The sequence below is a fragment of the Chrysochloris asiatica genome, unplaced genomic scaffold (assembly GCF_000296735.1).
Source record: "Chrysochloris asiatica unplaced genomic scaffold, ChrAsi1.0 scaffold00016, whole genome shotgun sequence".
Lineage (NCBI taxonomy): Eukaryota > Metazoa > Chordata > Mammalia > Afrosoricida > Chrysochloridae > Chrysochloris > Chrysochloris asiatica.
The window spans coordinates 10929681-10951671 of NW_006408534.1; the positions used below are offsets into that span (position 1 = coordinate 10929681).

At 38.8% G+C, this 21991-nt stretch overlaps 1 protein-coding gene across 2 annotated transcripts in view; it reads right to left on the bottom strand.

Annotated features, from left to right (window-relative positions):
• The window catches only part of BRE (brain and reproductive organ-expressed (TNFRSF1A modulator)), a 746464-nt gene that overhangs the window by 319066 nt on the left and 405407 nt on the right, over positions 1–21991 (bottom strand). For both annotated transcript variants that reach the window (XM_006835176.1, XM_006835177.1), the window contains exon 7: positions 15761–15870. In XM_006835176.1, the coding sequence (XP_006835239.1) occupies positions 15761–15870 (110 nt within the window). The remainder of the gene's footprint in view (positions 1–15760; positions 15871–21991) is intronic.

Sequence of the window (21991 nt, forward strand, 5' to 3'; positions counted from 1 at the left end):
GTTTTAGATATGTCTTCCCATTGAATTCTTGCCTGCATTGTTTCTGCTGAGAGATCCGACCTTAATCTGACTTGCTTGCCTTTGTTACACTTCTGTTTTCCCTAGCTGCTTTCAGGAGTGTCACCTTATCTTTGATTTTTGAGAGCTTGATTATGATATGTCTCGGTGATTTTCTTTTGGGGTCTATCCTTCCTGGGGTTCGTTGAGCTTCTTGAATGTTTATCTTTTCACTTTCAGGATGTTAGAGTAATTTTCTTCCAACAGTTCTTCAACTATTTCCCCTGTGGACTTGTGTGATTCTTCTTGTTCTGGAATGCTGATAATTCTTAATTTATTCCTCTTCATGTTATCCAACATGAATCTTAAGATTTTTTTTATCCATTTTTCTGTTTGCTCTTCTATCTTTGTGGTATTAAGAGATTTGTCTTCCAGCTCACTGGTTCTGCCTTTCATCTCTTCTATTCTACTCTTTTGCCCTTCCAGAGTATTGTCTATTTCTGATATTCCATTATTGATCATTTGGATCTCTTTCTGTAGGTTTTGAATTGTTTCCAATGCTGTATCTATCTTATTTGATTCATCTTCTTATTGCTTAACTCAAAGTAACTTTCACAGGTGTTGTCTGTCTCCCTAGTATATGGCTGTTGGTATTGGTTCTTGCCTGGTTTTTGGTATTTTATACAGTGTGATTGTAGCTTGACTATATGGCAGCAGTTGCTGACTCTTCTTCGGTAATATAGGGAGAGAAAGAGTCTCCCAAAGGTAGAAGGGAGAGCATAAAACAGCAAAACAGCAACAGAAAAAAACAAGGAAAAAAAATAAACAGCCAACAACTAAACAAAACTAGACTGAATACTGCAGTCTATAATCACAGAAAAGGGAGAGGAAGGATAGACGAAAAAAGAAAAATCTGTAGCCTAATATGAATATGACTTAAATGTTTTTTCTTCAGCTTCTTGCTTTCAAAGCTGCCTGAGAGATTTCAAGGTGCCACTGTTCGTTGTTATGCTATACCTCAGGCCAAAAGTTTCATTTTCAGCCTGTTTTGTTTTAAAACTTTCTTTCCTTCTCTACAGCCCTGTCCTGGACTCTCCAGTATTAAAAAAAAAAAAATTCAGGGACTGCTCTTGGGTTGAGTTTCTGTGCGCATGCGTGGCAGAAGAACCCACTAGTGGTGAGGGTGGAGGGTTTCCACTCTCTCAGTCACCCCCTTAGTCACCAGAATGGAGGTGCGCAAACAAACAGTGGGGGGTGGGGGGCAATGACCAGATACCAAAAAAAAAAAAACAAAAAGAAAATCAGAGCAAAGCAAAACTGACAAAGTGTATTGCCAACCTTCGCTCCAAATTTCCCACGGCGTTTTTCCCTGGTGTGTCTGCTTCCCCACTTGGTGTTGCCATTTGGTCTCACCCAAGATGTTGGCTCTGGGCTTCCAAGCCCAGCAGATTCAAAAGTGTGCCATTTCTTACTTCAGCTGCAAGTTCCACTAGCTAAAAGCCTTCAAAGTTTTAAAATATTCCTAGCTATGTGGTTCCGAGTTTTGAAGCTCTGCCCTGGATCTGCTTTGCCTGGTATTCTGTGTTATTGCTGACGCTGAACTTCACTGCACCTCCACCCTAGCTGCCATCTAGCCCCACCCCAATTGACTTTTAATAATGTTAACTAAGCCAATTCCATGGGGAAAGCATTATCTCTTCAATAAATAATGTTGTTGTGAAGTCAGTTTTACTCATAGTGACCCTTTGTAAGGCTTCCAAAAAAGTGGCTCTTGGGTTTGAACCAATGACTTTGTATTTAGCAGCACACTGCTTAACTTACAGCACCATACCAGGTCTCCCTTCAATAATAGTGCTGGGAAAATTGAATTGCCACATGAAAAAGAATCAATTTGGACCTATATCATATACAATGAACTGCTAAGCAGGATAGATCCCAAAAACCAATCATCAAGATATAACTAAATTTTTAAAAACTGAAGACAAGGAAAGAATTTTGAAAGTTGTTTGGGAAAAACAAAATTATCATCAAGATATAACTAAATTTTAAAAAACTGAAGACAAGGAAAGAATTTTGAAAGTTGTTTGGGAAAAACAAAATTACCTACAAAAGTGAACTAATAAAACTAATCTCTGATTTCTCAGCAGAAATTATGTAGGCAAGAAGACAATGGGATGACATATACAAAACTGTGAACAAGAAAACCTGTCAGCCAAGAATCATATACCCAGAACTACTGTCCATCAAAATGATGGCAAAATTAGGACATTTTCAGATAAACAGAAATTAAAATAATTTGTGAAAACCAGACCAACCTCACAAACAAATACCTCAGGGAGTTCTTTGAACAGAGAACTAACAACAACCTGACATTAACTTAGATGCCAATATCACTCAACCCAGATGTTGTTGTTAAGTGCCATCAAGTCAGTTCCAACGCATAATGATCCTATGTAGGGTTTCAAAGGAGCAGCTCGTGGGTTTAAATTGATGACCTTGTGGTTCACAATCCAGTGCTGATCCTACAGTGCCACACCAGGAGTCCAAATATAGATGTGGTGGTGGTGGGCCATGGAGATAGTTTGAAACTGCATAGGGTTTCTGAGGCTGTAAAGCTTTCCAGGAGCAGAAAAACTTATCTTTCTCCTGCAAAACTGCCGGCAGTTTCAAACTACTGACCTTGAGGTTAGCACACCAACTCATAACCACTACACTATGAGAGATCCTTAGATATAGATTTAGACATATTCAAAGAAAAACAATGAGGAAAAAACTGTAAGACTGAAAATAGGGAACCACAGATACCAGTTTGCAATGGCAACAAAAACACCACAATGTAAAAAGGGAATAATGTAGTTATAAAATTTCCAAATGAAGAAGAAATCAAGTAGATTTCAAAAAATAATCCCTAATAATAAACTTAACTTAACTAAAACTAGACTAAGTCTTACTTCTAGCTCTGTTTGTTGTACAGAGTTTTGCCCTAAGCCCAACCCTAACACTAACCCTGTCATTGTTGTTAACTGCGGTCAAGTTGATTCTAATTCATATTAACAGTGTATAGATTTCAGACCAACAGCTGGTGGGTATGAACTGCTGATCTTGTGGTTCACAGTCCAATGCAGACCATGCAGTACCATACTAAGAGTCCAACACTAGCTCTAATCTAAACCGTAACCCAGATACTAAATGAAATCCTAGACCTAGCCATTGTCTTACTCCTACCCCTCCAACCCCAAAAAAGGATGAATATTGTATGATTCTACTTAATGAAAAATTGAGAATAGGCAAATGCATAGAGACTAAAGTTGATTAGTGGTTACTAGGAGCCGGGTTGTTGTTGCTATAGTTGTTGTTAAGTGCGGCCAAGTCCATTCCAACTCAGAACCACTGACCTTGTGGTTCAAACTGACCTTGGGGTTGAGCACTGATCCTACAGCACCACACCAGGTCCCCTAGGATCAGGGTAGGATGGGGGAAATAAGTAAGTATTATTTAAGGGTTACTGAACTTTTATTACAAGTGATGAAAAGAGTGGTAATGGTTGTACACGCTGGGAAATACATAGGCATTGAATTGCACACATAAAAAGGTGTGTAATGAAGGGTTACAAATGCTAAAGGTTTTGTTATATATATTTAACCACCAGAAAAACAGTAACAATAAAATAGAAACAAACCCAAAAATGACCAGAGTCCAGAGATTTGCTGCTGAGAAATTATGTTATACTACAAATCACCAACTTCTCATGCTTATTAAAAAACTCTTCATAAAACTCTTGAGATACTTAGCAGAAAGGTGCTTGTTGTTGTTGCTGTTAAGTACTGTCGAGTCGGTTCTGACTCACAGTGATGACCCTGTGTAGGATTTCCGAGGAGTAGCTGAGGAGCTTGAGCCAACGACCTTGTGGTTCAATCCGACTTTGCAGTACAGCGCATTAAACACAGCACCACATCAGGACTCCCAGAAAGGCGCTAGGTCTGTTTTGTTTTTTTTTTAAATGAAGGCCTTTATATGTTATGGTGGTGGTGGCTATGTGCTGTGGAGTCGGTTCCGACTCATCATGACCCTGTATAGGGTTTCTAAGGCTGTAAATCTATACAGGAGCAGAAAGCCTCATTTTACTCCCTCAGAACAGCTGATAGTTTTGAACTACGGATCTAGAGGTTAGCAGCCCGATTCGTAACCGCTACACTACCAGAGCTCCTTATTATATGTTATAGTTTTAGGCTAATCATTAAGAGAAATAAGGCAAAGAATTGCCTAAAGACAGAGAAAACAGAAAAGAAAAACAACCAGCATCCTAAGACATAGGTTAAAGTTCAAACCATTCAAGTTTGAGTTCTTACAACTATATGTAAATATCTTATTTCTAAATGTGTATCTTCTGCCTAAAAAGAAAGAAGATAAAAACACTCACATATCACTAACTTCGGTGGCTGGGAAGGTGGGAGTTAAACACCAGAATGTTTCTAAAAATATACTCTTTGGGGACTGATTGATTTTCTCCCCCAACTAAATTCCACTCTGGTTCTTTTTTGTACTGTTTCAAAGCAGAGGCTGAGCCCTTAATCTTTGGGAGGCGCAGGCAAGACAAAAGGCCAAACTCACTAATGAAAACTTGCTGAACTTACTTTGCAGAATTCCATTCTAAGTCACGAAGAACCCTTTTGGCTCTGCTCCCAGACTAGTAAAAGGAACATCTCAAGTCCCTAGAGGCTAAGGCAGCTCGCTGCACTAAAACCAAATACACATCTTTTGACAGCTGGTTGTCTTAGCATACTCACGGCTGTATACAGGCTGTCCCCAGGTTACCAATGACTATTTAATATAATCTATTGGAGTCCTAGTGTGGCGCTGCAGGATAAGCATTGAACCTCTAACCACAACATTGGCAGTTCAAACCCACCAGCCGGTTCTTGAAAACCCTATACAGGGTTGCTATGAATTGGAACTGACTCAATAGCATTTAACAACAACATTATATTAAAAGTTCAAGGTACAAGCAATAGTTGGTAATAACAAATGGCAACTACTGTGCAACATACAACAAAACATTTTATTACTGTATTACTAAGTTAAAGATTAGTGTATCTGCAAGTGTTTCTTTAATGTTTTTATGCACAGAAAGTTATACTATATACTATATATTAAGATAAACATTTGACTTACTGCTGTTAGTTATGGACCGTACCTAACTGTTCTGACTAAATGTACAAATTAGACTTAAAAGAATGGAACAGAACTTGTTCATAATCTGGGGACTGCAAAACCCTCCAGGAGCACAGTATTTATTGTAAGATCATCTCAGTGACTCAAGTGAATATGAGCAAAGATAAATTAAACTATCTTTACTACGATGCTGTATTACTCAAAAAACAATGCAAAATAATCTGAGATTGGGGTCCTTCTTTTATGATAACTGATGTGGGAATTAAAAATAACAAAATGTAAGAGTTATCTTTTCTTCCAAATCTAGGTTTAGTTATGATTTTTTTCTAATTATTCTTTTTTTAAAAAGTCTTTTGAGCATATAAAACCAAAAATGTTTTAGTTTATCTTATTAAATTCAGTACTACATGTTTTAAAAATCACATTATGTTGAATTTGTTTATTGCTTTAAAAATACTCTTATGTGATTTATCCAAAGTTGATATTCTCACTGACCTATAATTTTAAGTAGTAATATTTTCATCTTCAGCTCCCCCCTCCCACTTTCCTTAGCCCTGTTAATTGAGTTTCAGCTTATACTAGCCGATATGGACTGAACTGTATACCCCTCACAAGTGTGGCACTGCGGGCTAATGTGCTGGACTGCAAAGTCAGTTTGAACCACAAGGTCGGCGGTTTAAGTACACCACCAGCCACTCCTTGGAAACCCTATACAGGGTCGCTATGGGTTGTGACTGACTCAACAGCACTTAACAACAACAAAGATATTAAGAGTCCTGGTGTGGTACTGTGGGTTAATGCGCTAGACTGCAAAGTCAGTTTGAAATGCAAAGTCAGATCAGAACTGACCTGACAGCACTTAACAACACCAAAGATCTATCAAAGTCCTAATCCTAGTACCTGGAGTACTGGTGTGACGCTGTAGGATAAGCAGTCTGTTTGAACTGCAAGGTCCGCAGTTCAAACTTACCAGTCGCTCCTTGGAAACCCTATACAGGGTTGCTATAAGTCTGAACCAACTCAACAGCACCTAACAATGACAACAACCCTCATGCCTGTGAATGTCACTCTGACACACAAGCTGACACATAAAATTGACCATCACAGTGTCAGAGCTTTCTGCCAGTGGGGGCTGTGGTGAGCTCAGGGAAGGGACAGGGCAGGGCCAGCTTGGCAGGAAATGGGCTGTGGCTTACCAGCCCTCACCTGATGGAATGAGAAGCCAGGGGAAAAGAGGAGCACTGCTCCTACAGCTGAGACTTTTAACTCAGGAAAGAAGCTACCTCGTATCCATGATCTTCCACTAGACATTAGAGGAGTCCAAGGTTTTGGGGACACAGGTAGACAGCACAGTGCTTGAACCAAGACACCTAATAAACACTGAAGCTGATGTGAAAATGGACCAGCTAAGCTAATGATAACATTGAAAAGGGGGTGAGTGAATCTGAGTAAGTTCAGAGAAACTCTCATTCAGTGTTGGGAAAGTAATTTAAGAAGAAAATGTGGCTATCAAATCAATTTGATAAACATTTATTAACCATCATTCCAAGAAGAAGATACTGTGCTAGAGTGTATTAGACCTAAAGATGAATACCTCTTGGTCCCAATCCTTAAGGAATTTATAGTCCAGGGAGATAAAAATTAACACTAGAGGCACAAACACAGGAGGGAAACGTACAATCTTGTTGAGGAACCAGGTAGAGTGATCATGAAGGAGATGGTGATTGAGAATATCAAAGAGAATGGATAGAACGTTCACAAACCTTGCAGCAAAGACATATAAATCCAATGTTCTTATATAAAGTTCAGCCCAAGCAAAGTATGGAAGTGAAAAAATGCTACTATGTTCAGGAAATCATACACAGGCTGAACAACAGAATATATATCCAGATGGGACTGAAAAGCTCAGCTGGGATCACAATACAAGACTACTCTGAATACCAGACTGAGAGGTGAGTACTTAATCCCACAGGCAATGGGGGGAGGCACTGGTGTTTTTGATCAAGGATACTACATGACTGGAACTTACTTCAAGAAGATTAATTTGATAGTCTTGTGCTGGATAGGCTAACGTAGGAAGAAACTGGAAGTTAAAAATCCAATTGGGAGATATGGAAACTGAAAAACTGAACTAATCGTAGCAACAAAAATGTGAGACACATTATGGAGAGAGGATTTCTAGTACAAAGTAACTTGCTGACTCATGGAGGGAGGATGGTAGATGTCTCTAAGATGTTGCACTTAAGGACCTAAGAAAATGGGAGTGTCAAGAATAGAAATAGGACAATACAAAGGAAGCATAAACTAGTTTCTTGGGGGAGTTGATGGTTTGGCTTCAGACACTATGAATTTGAGATGTCAACTGAACACATAGACATGCGCATTGGATAGCTTACAAAGCAGATCTGAAAGCAGGAAGAAAAGTGGGATTAGAAGTGGGGACTTGCAATATTCACAAAGAGGTCTAGGAGTGTAATCATAAGAAATAAAATTTGAAATAATTTAATGGGTAGAAAAAGGAAGTAGAGGTAATGAAGGAGTCCAGAAAGGGTCTAAGAGTAACATATTATTAAAAATACGCTAGGGATACTCATCACGTGAATCAATTGGAATGGTATAGTGAAATGCCATTTGAACAAATACATTTGTATTATTACAGGATTACATATTTAATGTCTAGTACAACCACATTGAACTGGAAGAGTCAAGTTTCCAAAATCTTCCAAAGTCCCCTCTCTATCAAGTTAAATGGATCTGGCCCTCCCCTGACCATTTATAGTGTGAGTACCTCATTAGTAAGGATCTCTGGTAGCGTAGTGGTTACAAATCGGACTGTGAACCTTAAGGTCAGCAGCTCGAAACTACCAGCTGTTCCGCGGGAGAAAGATAAGGCTTTCCACTCCTGTAAAGTTTTACAACTTTGGAAACCCTGTAGAGGGTCGCTATGAGTCAGAATCACCACCACCTCATTAGTATTTTTTTATGAGCTAATAAACACAAGCTGTACTAACTGAGCATTGACCATGTGCCAAGCACCATAGTAGGCACTTGAATAGATATCCTCCCTTAGAGTCGATGAAATTGAAACTCAGATTTGTCCCCTTTACAGAAAATGAAATGAAGCTCAAAGAGGTTAAGTAATTTGAGTCAAGATCACTAGTCACTAAGTAGAGGAACAGAAGGTTTCTGTGCCAAGGCTTTTTCTACTAAACCACAAGTTGCGACATGCTGTATGTGTTCTTATCTCCCTTATGGTATTATAAGCAACTTAAGGACACAGGCCACAACTCATCAATCTTCACAACTTCTCAGGCACCTAGCAAAGGCCCTTACTGCTGCTGCTGCTCTTGCTTCTGCTGCGTGATGTCGAGTTGGTTCCAAGGCATAGAGGCTTTGTGTCAGGTTTCAGAGGTTGTAAATCCTTACGGGAGCAGAAACCCTCATCTTTTTCTTGTGGAGCAGCTGACCTTGCGGTTAGCAGCCCAACATGTAACCCACTATTCCACCAGCTCTCTTTCCTTGACTATTAGGATCCTTCAAACCAAAGAGATCCTGAGCACTTTTCTAGCTGGGAGCAATTAATGGGAAAAGGCCCTTATACTGGGTCAGCTCTTCCAGCCTGGAAGAATGAATGCATGCCTCTTTGCACGCACACACTACTGGTGGGCATTTGTGGGATGGTAAGCTGTGAGTACTTATTTCCAAGGTGGACTGTAACTTAACAACACAAAGTTCTAAAAACAAATTCTGTACTTGTGAAAGATGCCACCTGGTCTGCCTCAGGGGCTGAAGGCCTCTTTTTATCCACCGAGTGGGAAGCACAGGGAGTGACAAAGCTGGTTTTCTTCAAACCACTCCCACAAACTGGCTCAAGCCAAAGGAAAGGGCCCACACCTTTCGGGAAAGACGACTGTACAGCCTCTCAGGCCCATTTCACCTTTGGTTTCCCAGCAGCCTGAGAAGAAGGGACAGGTAGAACACAGTTAGTGCTAGTCTGAAGATGTAACTTTAAAGGTCATAGCTTTTCTGCCAAGGGCTGGGGGAGAATATGGGGAGGTTGGAAAGAAAAGGCTTAGGAACTGATTGCTTAGAAGACTTAGAAACTAGTGGTTTCCCCTCTCCTAACAGTCAACCAAAATCCATTTTGTATAAATTGTCACTAGCTTTTTTTTTTTTTTTGGTGTAGCTGACCACCTACTATTTTTCTCTCTCATGAACAGAACTTAGTCTCTATTTTAACTGAATGAATTTGGTTCCTTGGAAAACAAATGTATAGAACCTGAAATCTGGGTATTTCATAAATGTCCCTTGTGCAAGAAGAACACAAAGTTCTGTTCTGAAGGCGTTTCCTTTGCAAGCCCTATACGTGCAGAGTGGGGAACCAGAAACAATCTGCACTAAGCAGCAGAAGGACGTGCAGTCATGAGACACATGAGAGGAGCTATTCCAGGACCCTGGGGAAGCACAGGCTTCAGAAGTGAGGCTGCATCCAGTTAAAAGACACTTGAACATTATCAACGCAACGTATCTACCAAATGTTCCCATTGGTGGAGAGATGTAATCTGGGGACATTTGTTATCTCTGCCCCTAGAAATCTTTAGGGTGTAACAAATTGAGTCATTTTTCTATGTGTGGTGACAAGACCCAGAAGTAGGCATTTTTCTTTTTCTATTTCTAGAATGAGTGAATGCGAGTGTGATATCCTTACGCACTACATGGACAAGCTGGGGTACAGTGATGATAGCAAGACTGGAATATGGAGGCTTTCTCAGGCTCATGAAATTTCCTGATGCCCATGGAGAGAAGGTGGTGGGAATAACATCCTTCTCTTAAACCCTTTTTACATAATGTGGATAAGGCTAGGGGTCTCCCCTGAATTGGTGACTCTCCTATATGCTGCATGGGCCTTAAGGCTTCTGAGAAAGAACAATAGCAGAAGCCAAAAGAAGTAAGAAGAATCTGGCATCGGCTTTGGGCAGCTTTGGGTGCACATGGAATGCTTTTCCTTTGACTCCTGAAAGAATGCCCCAAGTCTGAGTCTATAATCAATATTTAAATATCTTAGAGTTGACAAGATAGTACAGAAGACAGCAAGCAAAAAGCTTACCACAATACCAGTGATGGCGTCAACTATTCTTCTCTCTCAGTTCTTAAACCATATTATTTCTGTTCTATGTTCTGGTGTCTACGAATGTTAACTATCAAAAACACCAACAACTGACAGTGGGTATCAGAGTTGGTAAAGGGGTTGGAGGGTGGAAGCATGACTGACCTCTGCTTCATAGGATTTGGCTTTGGGCTGATGTTGGGTTTGATTTTCCTTCCCCCTTGTGAATATGTAAACCCTTACGAAGTCACCCAGTTTTATCATTTCCATTTGAAACCTCATTTTTAAAACTGCTACTTTAAGATGTAAGAATGTTTGATATTACAAAAACAGTTCTGAACTTGAATCAACCAGGAAATTTTTAAGATCTTTCAGTACAGCATTTTCAAATGTCCTTATGTGGTGCAGTGATTTCTCTGATATGACTCTTCTAGCCATAGTCTTTGTAACTCCCACCAAATGACTGGGTAGGACAGTGCAGATTGGATGCACTTCCTCTTTTCCTGATAGGTCTGGGTAAGAGAAGGTGGAAGAAGATGCTGATTGGATTATATGATTCTGTTGCACGTGATTGTTAACAGTGTTGTGATTGTAAATACTTGGAACACTAACATGGGGGGTGATGGATTTTGTTAGTCCACTGGGTATAAAATGAGCTATTTTAAAAGTAGAAAGGGGAGATCTCACTGTCATCAAGAAAGAAGAGTGGGGATTGGAGTGCTTCCTTTGGAGATAGAGTTCCCTGTGTACTAAATCTAATCAATCTAGGAGACAAAGCTGTGCCATCAGAGAAGTGACAGTAGCAAAGGCAACAGTACCAAAAGCATGACATAGAGCAGCAGGCTTCCAAGACCAAGGAGAGAGTAATGCTGAGTGCCTTCAGGCAGAAGACTCAATTGTAGAATGAGTTGCCTCCAGGCACTTAATTAGGGGGCGCTAGGTTTGCTGACGGATAGAGCTAGAATCTAGTAACTTTGGGCTGAAGCTTACAGTGGAGTGTTATTTGGGCATTTTTTTGTAACACTGCCCAAGCAAGGCAGAAGCCAAGGGATGCATGTCTGAGAGGCTGAAGACCATAGAGAGGTGTGTCTACGAGCATGGCTGTGAATAGGCACTGCCATCGAATACCTGCATACTGAGCATATCTGATTCTCGATTGTAACCTGTTAACTTCCCTAATAAATCCCAAAGTCATGAGTATTATCCAGTTCTGTATTGCCATTGCAATGAATTATCTAGTCCAGCAGAGAAGCAGAGAGTACTTTGGAAGGGACAATTAGTGTCAAAGTTGGTAAAGGGGATTGGAGGGTAGAAGCATATCTGACCTCTGCTTCATAGGAAATGGCCTTGGGCTGATATAAGTTTGATTCTCCTTTCCCCGTGTGAAGTCAGAGGAGGTCAGAAGTGGCTCTCTTACACCTTGTGAGAATTACATATTAACTTAATTACTACTATCAAATAGGCAATTGTTTACTGTGCTTTGCACTTGTGCAAGGCATTAAAAGAATGACAGATGTTCTTTGCCCTTGAGTAGACTGCAATTTAGTACACAATTTAAAACATGTGCATTACTAATTAAAGCTATACTGGGCAGATTGTAAGCCTGATATAAATTCAGTGCTACAAGAATTCAGGGGAGGGCCAAACTAATGGCAATCTGGGACAACGATTGGTAGAGATGGCATTTGAATAAGGCCTTAAACCAAAACAAAACATAAAACCACTATCCTTGACTTGATTCCAGCTCATAATGGCCCTACAGAATAGAGAACTGCCGCATAAGATTTCCACAGCTATACATCTTTACGGAAACAGACTGCCACATCGCTCCCCTGCAGAGTGGCTGGTGTGTTTGAACTGCTGGCCTTTAGTATTTAACCACTGTGCCACCAAAGTACTTTGAATAAGACCTTAATGTGTAATATTTCAATAGGAAGAGAGAAGGCCATTTTATGGGAAAGTAATAGCTTTAGCAAAGGCATGAAGGCAAAGGAAGCACAAATAAATTAGGAGAACTTCAAGTGACCAGACCCAGCTGGGGGACAGACTACATTAAAAGTAACAGGTAACTGATTTAGAAAGGTAAACTGACTAGTTCTTAACATAAAAAGGAGGAAAACTTCGGAAGCTCGATTTTAGAAAGAGAAATAATTCTTGAAATATACCCGTCGCCTATGATTTTTCATACCATATCTTTTTCGAAGAAAAAAAAAAAATATCCTGGCTGCTGCAAATACTTTTTCTGAGCTGGCGAATTCTTGTCTGCAGTTTAACTAATAATATATTCTTACTGCCTACATCTTACGATCCTTTCACTCATTCTCTTTGCTCATCGCTGAAATACCTTCTCAATTTCAGTCATTAAATCGGTTCTGAGTGGTTAACTCTAGAACTAAGGAGCCCTGGCCACGTACTGGATTATGAGCTGGGCTATTAACCACGAGGTCAGTAATTCGAATATACCAGTCACAATGAAGAGAATGATGAGGTTTTCTGCTCCTGTAAAGCCTTACAGCTTCGGAAACCCTATGTAGGGTCAATATGAGTCAGAACTGACTCGGTGGCACACACCACCGCCACCACGATTCAGGGAACATGGTTGATCTGTAGGGTGAGCACTGGACAGTGAACCACAAGGTTGGCAGTTCAAGCCCACCAGCCACTCCTTGGGAGAAAGATGAGGCTTTCTGCTCCTGAAAAGATTTACCGCCTTGAAAACCCTGTACAGGATCACGCTGATTCAGAACTGACTCAGTGACACACCACCATCACCACTCTAGAACTAGTTTCACTCATTTATTTCCCAGTCCTCTCCTTCTTTGTCTCCAGCTTGTCGCTGCTAGCAACTCACTCACTCACTCACTCACTTGTCTCCTCTTAATAGATAGTGCTGAGAGTTTCCATAATGCTAGTACTGCGATTAGTGCTTTATTAGCATTATTTAATACAGTCCTCAAAACAACACATTAAATAGGAGGTATTACTGTCCCTATTTTATGGCTGAAGAAACAAGCTCAGGGATGTTAAATATCACATGAGCTGGTAACTGTCAGAAACTGGACTAAAGCAAATCTACTTGACCTTAGAGCTCTTGCCTTTTACCACACTGAGGTACTATCTCCCAGGAGTCTTGCTGGTGCAGTGGATACATGCATGGCTGTTAACTAATGAAAAATCATTTTAGTGAAGGGTATATTTCCAAAGTTATTTTCTATTTCTAAAATCTGGCTTCCTACATTTTCCTCTCTTTTTATATTAAGAACTGGCCACAGTTTACCTTTCTAAATCAGTTTCCTATTACTTCTTATGTAGCCAGGCCCTCAAATAGATTTGGTCACTTGAAGTCTCTTAATTCACCTATACGCCTATGCCGCCCTTCTTTTCCTACAACTATTTTCTTCACATAAAATGGTCTTCCTAACCCCCTCTTCCTGTTGAAGGATACATGTTCTAATGTCTTATTTATGAAGCCCTGGTAGCATAATGAATTATGAGCTAGGCTGATAACCACAAAGTCAGTAGTTCAAATCTACCAGTTGCTCAACAAGAGAAAGATAAGGCTTACGGCTCCTGTAAAGACTTACAGCCTCAGAAACCTTGTACAGGCTAGTAATGAGTCAGAAGTGACTCAGTGGCACACGACCACTACCAACAGTCACCAAGGTCTTCCTCAGCAGTACAGTGGCTAAGCACTCAGCTGCTAAGCTAAGGTCAGCAGTTTAACCACCAGCCACTCTGCAGGACAATGATGTGTAGTCAGCTTCCATAAAGACTGAAAGCATTGAACAGTTCGACTCTGTCATACAGGATCCTTATGAGCTGGAAACAACTCAATGGCAGTGGGTTTGGTCTACCTCCCTTTGACCTCTTATTGCTAAGGTCTAGTCTTTTCAATTAAAAATGACTGCATCCATTAGCCCCTATGGCTGCAAAATCCTGCACGTGGTGCTGTCAACGATGCATAAATAAAAGAATGTCTGCTGTATGTTGTTGTTGGTAAGTGCTGTTGAGTCAGTTCTGACTCATAGTGACCCTATGTAGGGTTTCCCAGGAACAGCTGGTGGGTTTGAACTGCTGACCTTGTGGTTCGTAGTCCAGGGCTGATCCTACAGCGCCACACTAGGAGTAAGTACTGTCTGCTGTATATATGCTTATAATCTATACTTGAGGATGAACATCTGTGTCATATCAATTTGTAAAATCATATGTCCATGATTCATGAATTAAAGTAACTAAGGTTAGAAGAGGCAAAATACCTCTATGTATGGATGTTGGATGGTGACTACATCTATTATTGGCAGGAATTAGCCCATCCCGACTGCTGTCTTGAAGAGAACTTTAATAACATATTTAAGTCACTGTCTGTAAAAGCTCTCTAATGATGAAAAATCTGTCCTGTCAGAAGTTCCCAACCAAATCTGCTTACAATTCATTTTCAATGGACTTCAGCTTCCTTTGAAGTTACTAATATATTTTGGCCAATAATAAGCTCATTGTGAGACTAGTCCTTGTACAAGGAATTGTGTTCTAACCAAATAGCTTTACTATCAAGTACGCAATTCTTAGCCTACTTGATAGTAAAGCTATTTGGTTAGAATACAAGTTTGATATCAAACTACTTCTACCATGAAGCCTGAATGCTATATGAAGTTACAGAGAGCCATTTAAACAATGAAAAATACTTGAAATGTCATCTTTTTAGGCTATGTGCTTTTAATACTGCCTTTACTAACTAGTGAATAAGTTTTTGCTTAATATTTTAAGGAAATAATTACATTTTTGGTGCCTGGCATGTCGCTATAAGATAAGCACTAGACTGCTAATAGTACGATCATCAGTTCAAACCCATGAGTCGCTCCTCAGAAACCCAATACAGGGTCACTATGAGTTAACTGGAAACAGTAACAACAGTTACATTATTAAACAACAACAAATATATATATAATGGTTGGTGGTTATGTGCCATGGAATCAGTTTCAACTCATAGCAACCCTGTACAGGGTTTCTGAGGCGGTAAATTTTTATGGATGCAGAAAGCCTCACCTTTTTCCCATGAAACAGCTGGTAGTTTCGAACTACTGACTTTGAAGTTAGCAGCCCGATTCATAACCACTATGCTACCCGAGTTCCTTTATAATCTGACTAATTTTCTTAATATATATATGCTAGAAAATTAGATTATTTGCTCAGCAGCCCTCTTTAGGCTATAACCATAAGTACCCCATTTGAGAAAATAATAATTTTGGACATAATCTTTTCTATCTACAAATGCATAGTATTCATATCACAATTATATGACTCCAAGACTCCTCACAAGATTGCTGACACTAACTTCATTTACTCTGCAACCTAAACTGCTAACACAATTCATTTTTAAGAGACTTTAAGTCAAAAGTCTAGACTTCAAAAGTGGCAAAAGAAATACCAAGCCATGTTTGGTTAACAAGTAGAACCTCCAAGTTACATGAAGTTAATGGTACTTACTGTTCAATTCGGGGTGACAAGTACAGCTTGGGGTACACCTGAGTAGCTTCAGTGTCCTCAAAACTAACAGACAACAGAGCCACATCTTCTCCAGGATCTTCATTTGCATCCTTAAACAGAAAGTGAAGAAGACAATGTCATTAGTACCTATTCTCTAACATCTGATAAGTGCTGAGCTCACAACCCACCAGAGATGAGGTCATTGGTTATGGTTTACTCATACTCCAACTTAGGGCCTCAAAATATCCTTTGTCACAAACCTACTCACTCCCTTAGAGTGATGGCTTCTAAACTTCCTGACCAAAGTCTACCATGTTGTTGTTGTTAAATGCCATTGAGTTGGTCCCAACTCACAGGGACCCTGTATAGATAGGGTTTCCGAGAAGCAACTGGTGGGTTTGAACCAACAGCCTTGCAGGTAACAGTCCAGTGCTTATCCTACAGAGACACATCAGGACTCTGTAGGGAGGAAAATGATCTCTTGGCCAACTTAGCTCATTTATTTTCATATCTCAAGGGGAAAAGCAAATCAGTGACAATAAAGAATTAGATACAAAATTAAGAAATTGCAATAAATATATTGCTAGTAATACATGAGAGATTTTAAATTTACTTTTATATGGAAAAGATGAGTAATAGGATTCATATTATAAAATACCAGCAAACACTAAACTATCCAATAACTTAAATTATGCCTACCTTAATTGTATGTTTTAAGTTATTATACAGCATAATTTCACAGGACACCTGTCACCACAAAGTGCGTCACAAGCAAATGGCAATGAGAATTATGTGCATACCAACTTTAGCAAAATGATTATTTGTTGTGAAGTGTCACAGAATCGTTTCTGACTCATAGGGACCCTTTATAGGGTTTCCAAAGAATGACTGGTGGGTTAGCAGCCCAATGTGTATCATGCAGTACCACACCACGGTCCCCAAAAGATTATAAATGATCCACATAGAAACCATAAGGCATATATATCTTAAAAGTCTAGTTATAAAAAATTATAAAACAAAACACTGATGCGGCTATATATACATCATGAAACACTGCAAAGTTAACCAAACAAACCACAATAAACTAGGATAATAATAAAGCTAACCTTTCTGTTTATTATTAAAAAGCAAAAATAGCACGAATTGAATATTATAACTCAAGCCAATACTGATGAAGTGTCCTGAATCAAAATGGAGTGACTTACAACTCTATATGCATGTTCCAAGCACTGAGAGTCTGCCAGACTTGTGAATAAAATACTGAATTAAAATACTTTTGAGTGGCATGTTGATTTTAATTTGTGAATACTAAATTTTTGTAAACCTTAATTTATTTTGGTTGGTAGTGGCTCTGAGTGAAATGTAATAATCATAATACAAAAAGCATAATCAAATTGTACATCTTTCACTCAGACAGAGTGGTGAACTGCATCTCTGTGTTAGTTCATCAGTCTTCAGAAGGGCTTATGGACGTCTCAGGAAGTCTCAACCTGAACTTAAAGAATCACTGTCTGTGAACATTGAGTGCCTCAGATAAAGTCCTGACTTCTGTGGAAAATTCCTTTTAGATTTTTTAGTTTTCAACTTCTCAACATGACAAAATTTAGGCATGACTTCTTATGAAGTCAAACAATACAGGCGTTTTTAAAGAACAAGCTTTTGCACACCACCCACCACACTCCCACTTTTCAGGGTAACCAGTATTAACTGTGTGTAGCCTCGAACATCTTTCTCTATGCTCATAAAAAAGAGACATACATACACTTGCATATGAACAGTTCTTTAATCTTTTATTTTGTCTTCCTTAATGGAATCTTATTATACATCTTACTCTCCCAATTGCTTTTTAAACAGCTACATAATATTCCATGATATGGATTTATTTTGAATTAAATCCTTCCCCTAGCCACAGACATTCAGACTGATTGCAATTCTTAGCCGACTTGATAGTGCTGCAATATATATCTTTTAGTCCTGATGTAGCGCTGTAGGATAAGCACTGGGCCACAAGGTCAGTTGGAATCACAAAGTCAGTGGCTCAAACTCACCAGCCATTCCTCGGACATCTTATACAGGGTGGCTATGAGTCGGAACTGACTCAAGTGCACTAACAACAGTCATGGGATTTACACCAGGGTAAATTAAAAAGTATTGTTATAAAATCATAGAAACATTAAACAAAAACAGAATGTGAAATTTTTGTTTCTCAGTATCTTCATCTTCTAGGTCTATATACTTCTGAAGGTGGTGTTTGCATATCTCCAACTTTTCCCTGAAGAATTCCATGCTCTTTGATTGATAGCATGTCAAACCGAGTTTTGGTATCCTTGAGGGACTCAAATCATGTTCCTTTTTGATGTTGGGTTTAGGGAACATAAGAAGACTGAAAGGGGAAGATCAGGACTGTTGGGTAAAAAGGGTAGGTTTCACAATGAAATTCTCCTAGGCAGCCTTTGCTACCCTCAAAGAATAGGCAGTGCATTGTTGTGATGAAAAAAATCCTTGGTGCAACTTTCTTGTCATTTTTGTTACCAATGCATTTCAATTATCTGAAAACTTCATAATAAGACCTCAGGAGTAGAATACTCTGTGTCCTTTTGAGAAAATGTATCAGGGTTACCCCTTTAGACTCCCCAAGACAGTCGCCACACCCTTCCTTCTAAGCTGACCTCTTTGCCTTGAATTCATCTTTGAGGTCTTCTCAACCTTCCTTAAAATGCTTGAACCATCTCAAAACATTTTATGAGACAGTATTCTTAACAAATCTGTTGCAAATCTTTAGTGATTTGGGAAGATGTTCACTTGAGTTTTGTTAAAATTTTTATATTAGCCCTCAAAATAATTTTTTCTATGTATCTTTAAAAAAATTTTTCTGAACCACCCTAAACAGACAAGGGTACTACTGAGAAAACATCTGCAGCCATTAACTGATCACAGAGATGCGTTTAAATGCATTTGTTTGGAATAAATGCACACATGCCTGAACTGGAACCCTAGTAGTAACACTTTTTGACTTAACCTACTATTTATTGATTGATAACTATAAGTGAGATTGTTGGGTCAAAGACTGTGAAGTGTTCATCTTACTAATAGAATATTCTTCTAAAATTTCTGCAGCAACATTTAGTCCAGTATGAGTAAATAGATATGAAATGTATACTCTGATTTGAACCAGTATAGCTATGTAGCAGTATGGCAGAGTTTGTTTCTTCTTCTCCTGAATAATTGAACAATATGGCTGTTATTTTAAAAATTTTTAATTTTTTCCCCAAAAATACTATCTCAATTTAGACTCAGTGAATGAGGCCAAGCAAATTTTCTGTTGTTTATTGACCATTTATTTGTGTTTTATTTTTTATGAAATCCTTGCTCATTTTGGTTTAAGATTCTTAGCCTTTTACGATCAATTTGTTTAAGAGCAAGATGCTCTTAGTTTATTAATCTTTTGTCTATCACATGTCTTACAAATGCTTCCTATCATTCTAATTTTTGACTTTTTACATCGCTTGGGGAATCTGCCAATTTCTCCAAATTTTAATCTAACATTTTAATACTTTTATTTTTATAGAGAGAGCTTAAAATATTTTGAATATGTATTTTTTAATATGGTATGACATAATATGGCTATATTTCTTCCAAACTAAGAAAGTGGGGAGGGGAGGCTCTTAGCACAGTGCCTGGAACTTGGGAAACACTGGATGCTTGCTGAATAAATGACCTAATTAGTGAGTGAATGAACGTTAATTCCTAATATCTACTCTCCAAAATCCCTCCTCCCCAAAACAAAAACAAAACAAAACAAAAATATCCCTTGCTGCCTGCCATCCTGTTGAATCAAACTCATGGCAAGTCCATGGAGAAGAAAAAAGTGAGAGAGGTTGGCTCAATGCCTAATGAGCTTCAAACTGACTTTACAGAAGCTCCTGTTATCAAAGATACCTGCTGACAAAGTGCTGAGGCTTTGCTCCTGTGCCACTCCTCCCTCAACACACCAAGTTTCTGAGATGTGGTGGTTTACCAAGGAGCACGAAGATTGAGAGTCTGAGCTTACCTATCATTCCTTGCCCTTGTACAGATAATAAAGTATTCAACCTTGAATTTTCCTTTCTGTAAACTGTTGACGGAAAACTTTTAAAGATACTTAGGGTCCTCAACAAATAACCTCAAAAACCTAATTATTTAACAGGACTCTGTTGTTGTGTGTGATCTAGTCGGTGCCAACTCACAGCAACCCTGTATAGAATTTCTGAGGAGAACTGGTGGGTTTGAACCACCAACCTTGTGTTAGCAGCTTGGTGCTTGTCTTGCAGTGCAACAAAAGAACTCCAACATGACTCTATATTGTTGTTAAATGCCAGGGAGTTGGTTCCCACTCATAGCAACCTTGTGTGGCATTTCAGAAACTTTAAATCTTTGAGAGCAGAAAGCCTCATCTTTCTCCCGAGGAGTGACATGTGGGGTCTCACTGCCGACCTTGTGGTTTGGAATCCAGTGTTTATCCTATGCTCATTAAATATCTAAAACTTAGGTTAAAGCTGACCTTGAAAAAAATTCACATTCATTTTATAAACTAAGTATAGAAATAGTTCTCTTTACAGTTAGATTGCTGTTAAGTGCCATCGAGTCAGTTTCAAGTCAGAGTAACCCTGTATAGGGTTTCCAAGGAGCAGCTAGTGAGCTTGAACCGCTGACCTTGTGATTCAAACTGACCTTGCAGTCCAATGCATTAATCCTTAGTACCATACAATTAAAAAGAACTAACAATGACTCTCAGATATCATCCCCCAACAACAAAGTTTCTTTATTAAAGTTCAAGGTTGAATGCTCTGCAAAGACTCACTGTAAAGAACTTGGGGGCACTGAAAACTCTTTTTAATTAACAGGTCCATTCTAGATCCCTGTGGATAATTTAGAATTATTTCCTTTTTCTACTTTTTAACTTCTCATTTCACTACTATTTAAGCAAATAGAAATGCTGAGAGACAATCCTCAAAACAAATGGAATGACCCCACTTTATATAATCAACATGCATCATCTGACAGCCTGCAAGGAGTACATGAAACATTAATCTGACTATGAAAACAGTTATTTCCAGGAGCTCATTTTACAGGCTACTTTAGTATGTTTTATTTCTCTTAGTGTTGTACATGAGTGTCCCCTGAATCAGTATTTGATTCCTAATGGATACTCAAGTTTGATGTTGAGTGTTTAAATAAGCCCAAAGAATTCCAAAAATATAAATCCATACAGCGTTGTTTCCAGTTTCTGCAACTCTAACAAGCTTGTACATGTGTTTCTTCCCATCTGGAGAATTATAAAAGAAGTTCTTGTACCATGGTTCTTAGAAGCTAACATTACGGATGATTATTGTAACCACTAATGGCAACATTTAGAAAACAAGGGGAGAGTACAATGTAGTTGCGGACATTTGAAAATGTGTAAGTATACATTTTCAGAGCTTTCTATCTGCACAATTTCAACTATAGCAGGCTAAAATGGGGGTTAATGATGTCAAATCTGTTGAAGTGAAAAACGAATATTGCCTCTGAAACTCTGTCCAGGGTCGCTATGAGTCGGCACATAACCACCACCACCTTTATGTCAAGCATGGACATATATATGTTGTTATTATTGTTAAATACCACTGAGTTGGTTCTGACTAACAGCAACCCTATACAGGGTTTCCAAGGAGCACCTGGCGGATTTGTAGTTAGTAGTCTAGTACTTACCCGATAACAACATAACCAGAAATCTAGATATATATATGATGGGGCAATAAACTGTAGCTACATTTCAATTTTGTTTGTTTGCTTTGGATTTATTTTTTTATAGAAATATAATAGTGGATTTGGCTCAGTACTGAACTGTGGCAGAAAGGGGTTCTTATGGCTTATAATAAATATACACTCTATGGTGAGTTCTTGAAAGCTGGGAGCTTTTCCTGTTCATCTTTGCATTCTGTATGTATGCATATACATACAGTTGGAAAAATGAAGTTAGTGCATGAATAAATGAAAGAACAAGTTAAAACATGTGCTTTTCTAAATTCAGGAGTTTAAAAATTCACAATATAAACCTAATGGACATTTTAAAAATGTTTTTAGTTACGAAGACTCTTTTTTTTCTTTTTTTAAATGTTTTATTGTGAATTATGTGATAGTTTACATGGGAGAACATGAGCTTTACATTCATCCTATTGTTTACTGTTTCATTGCCATGGTTACAATCCC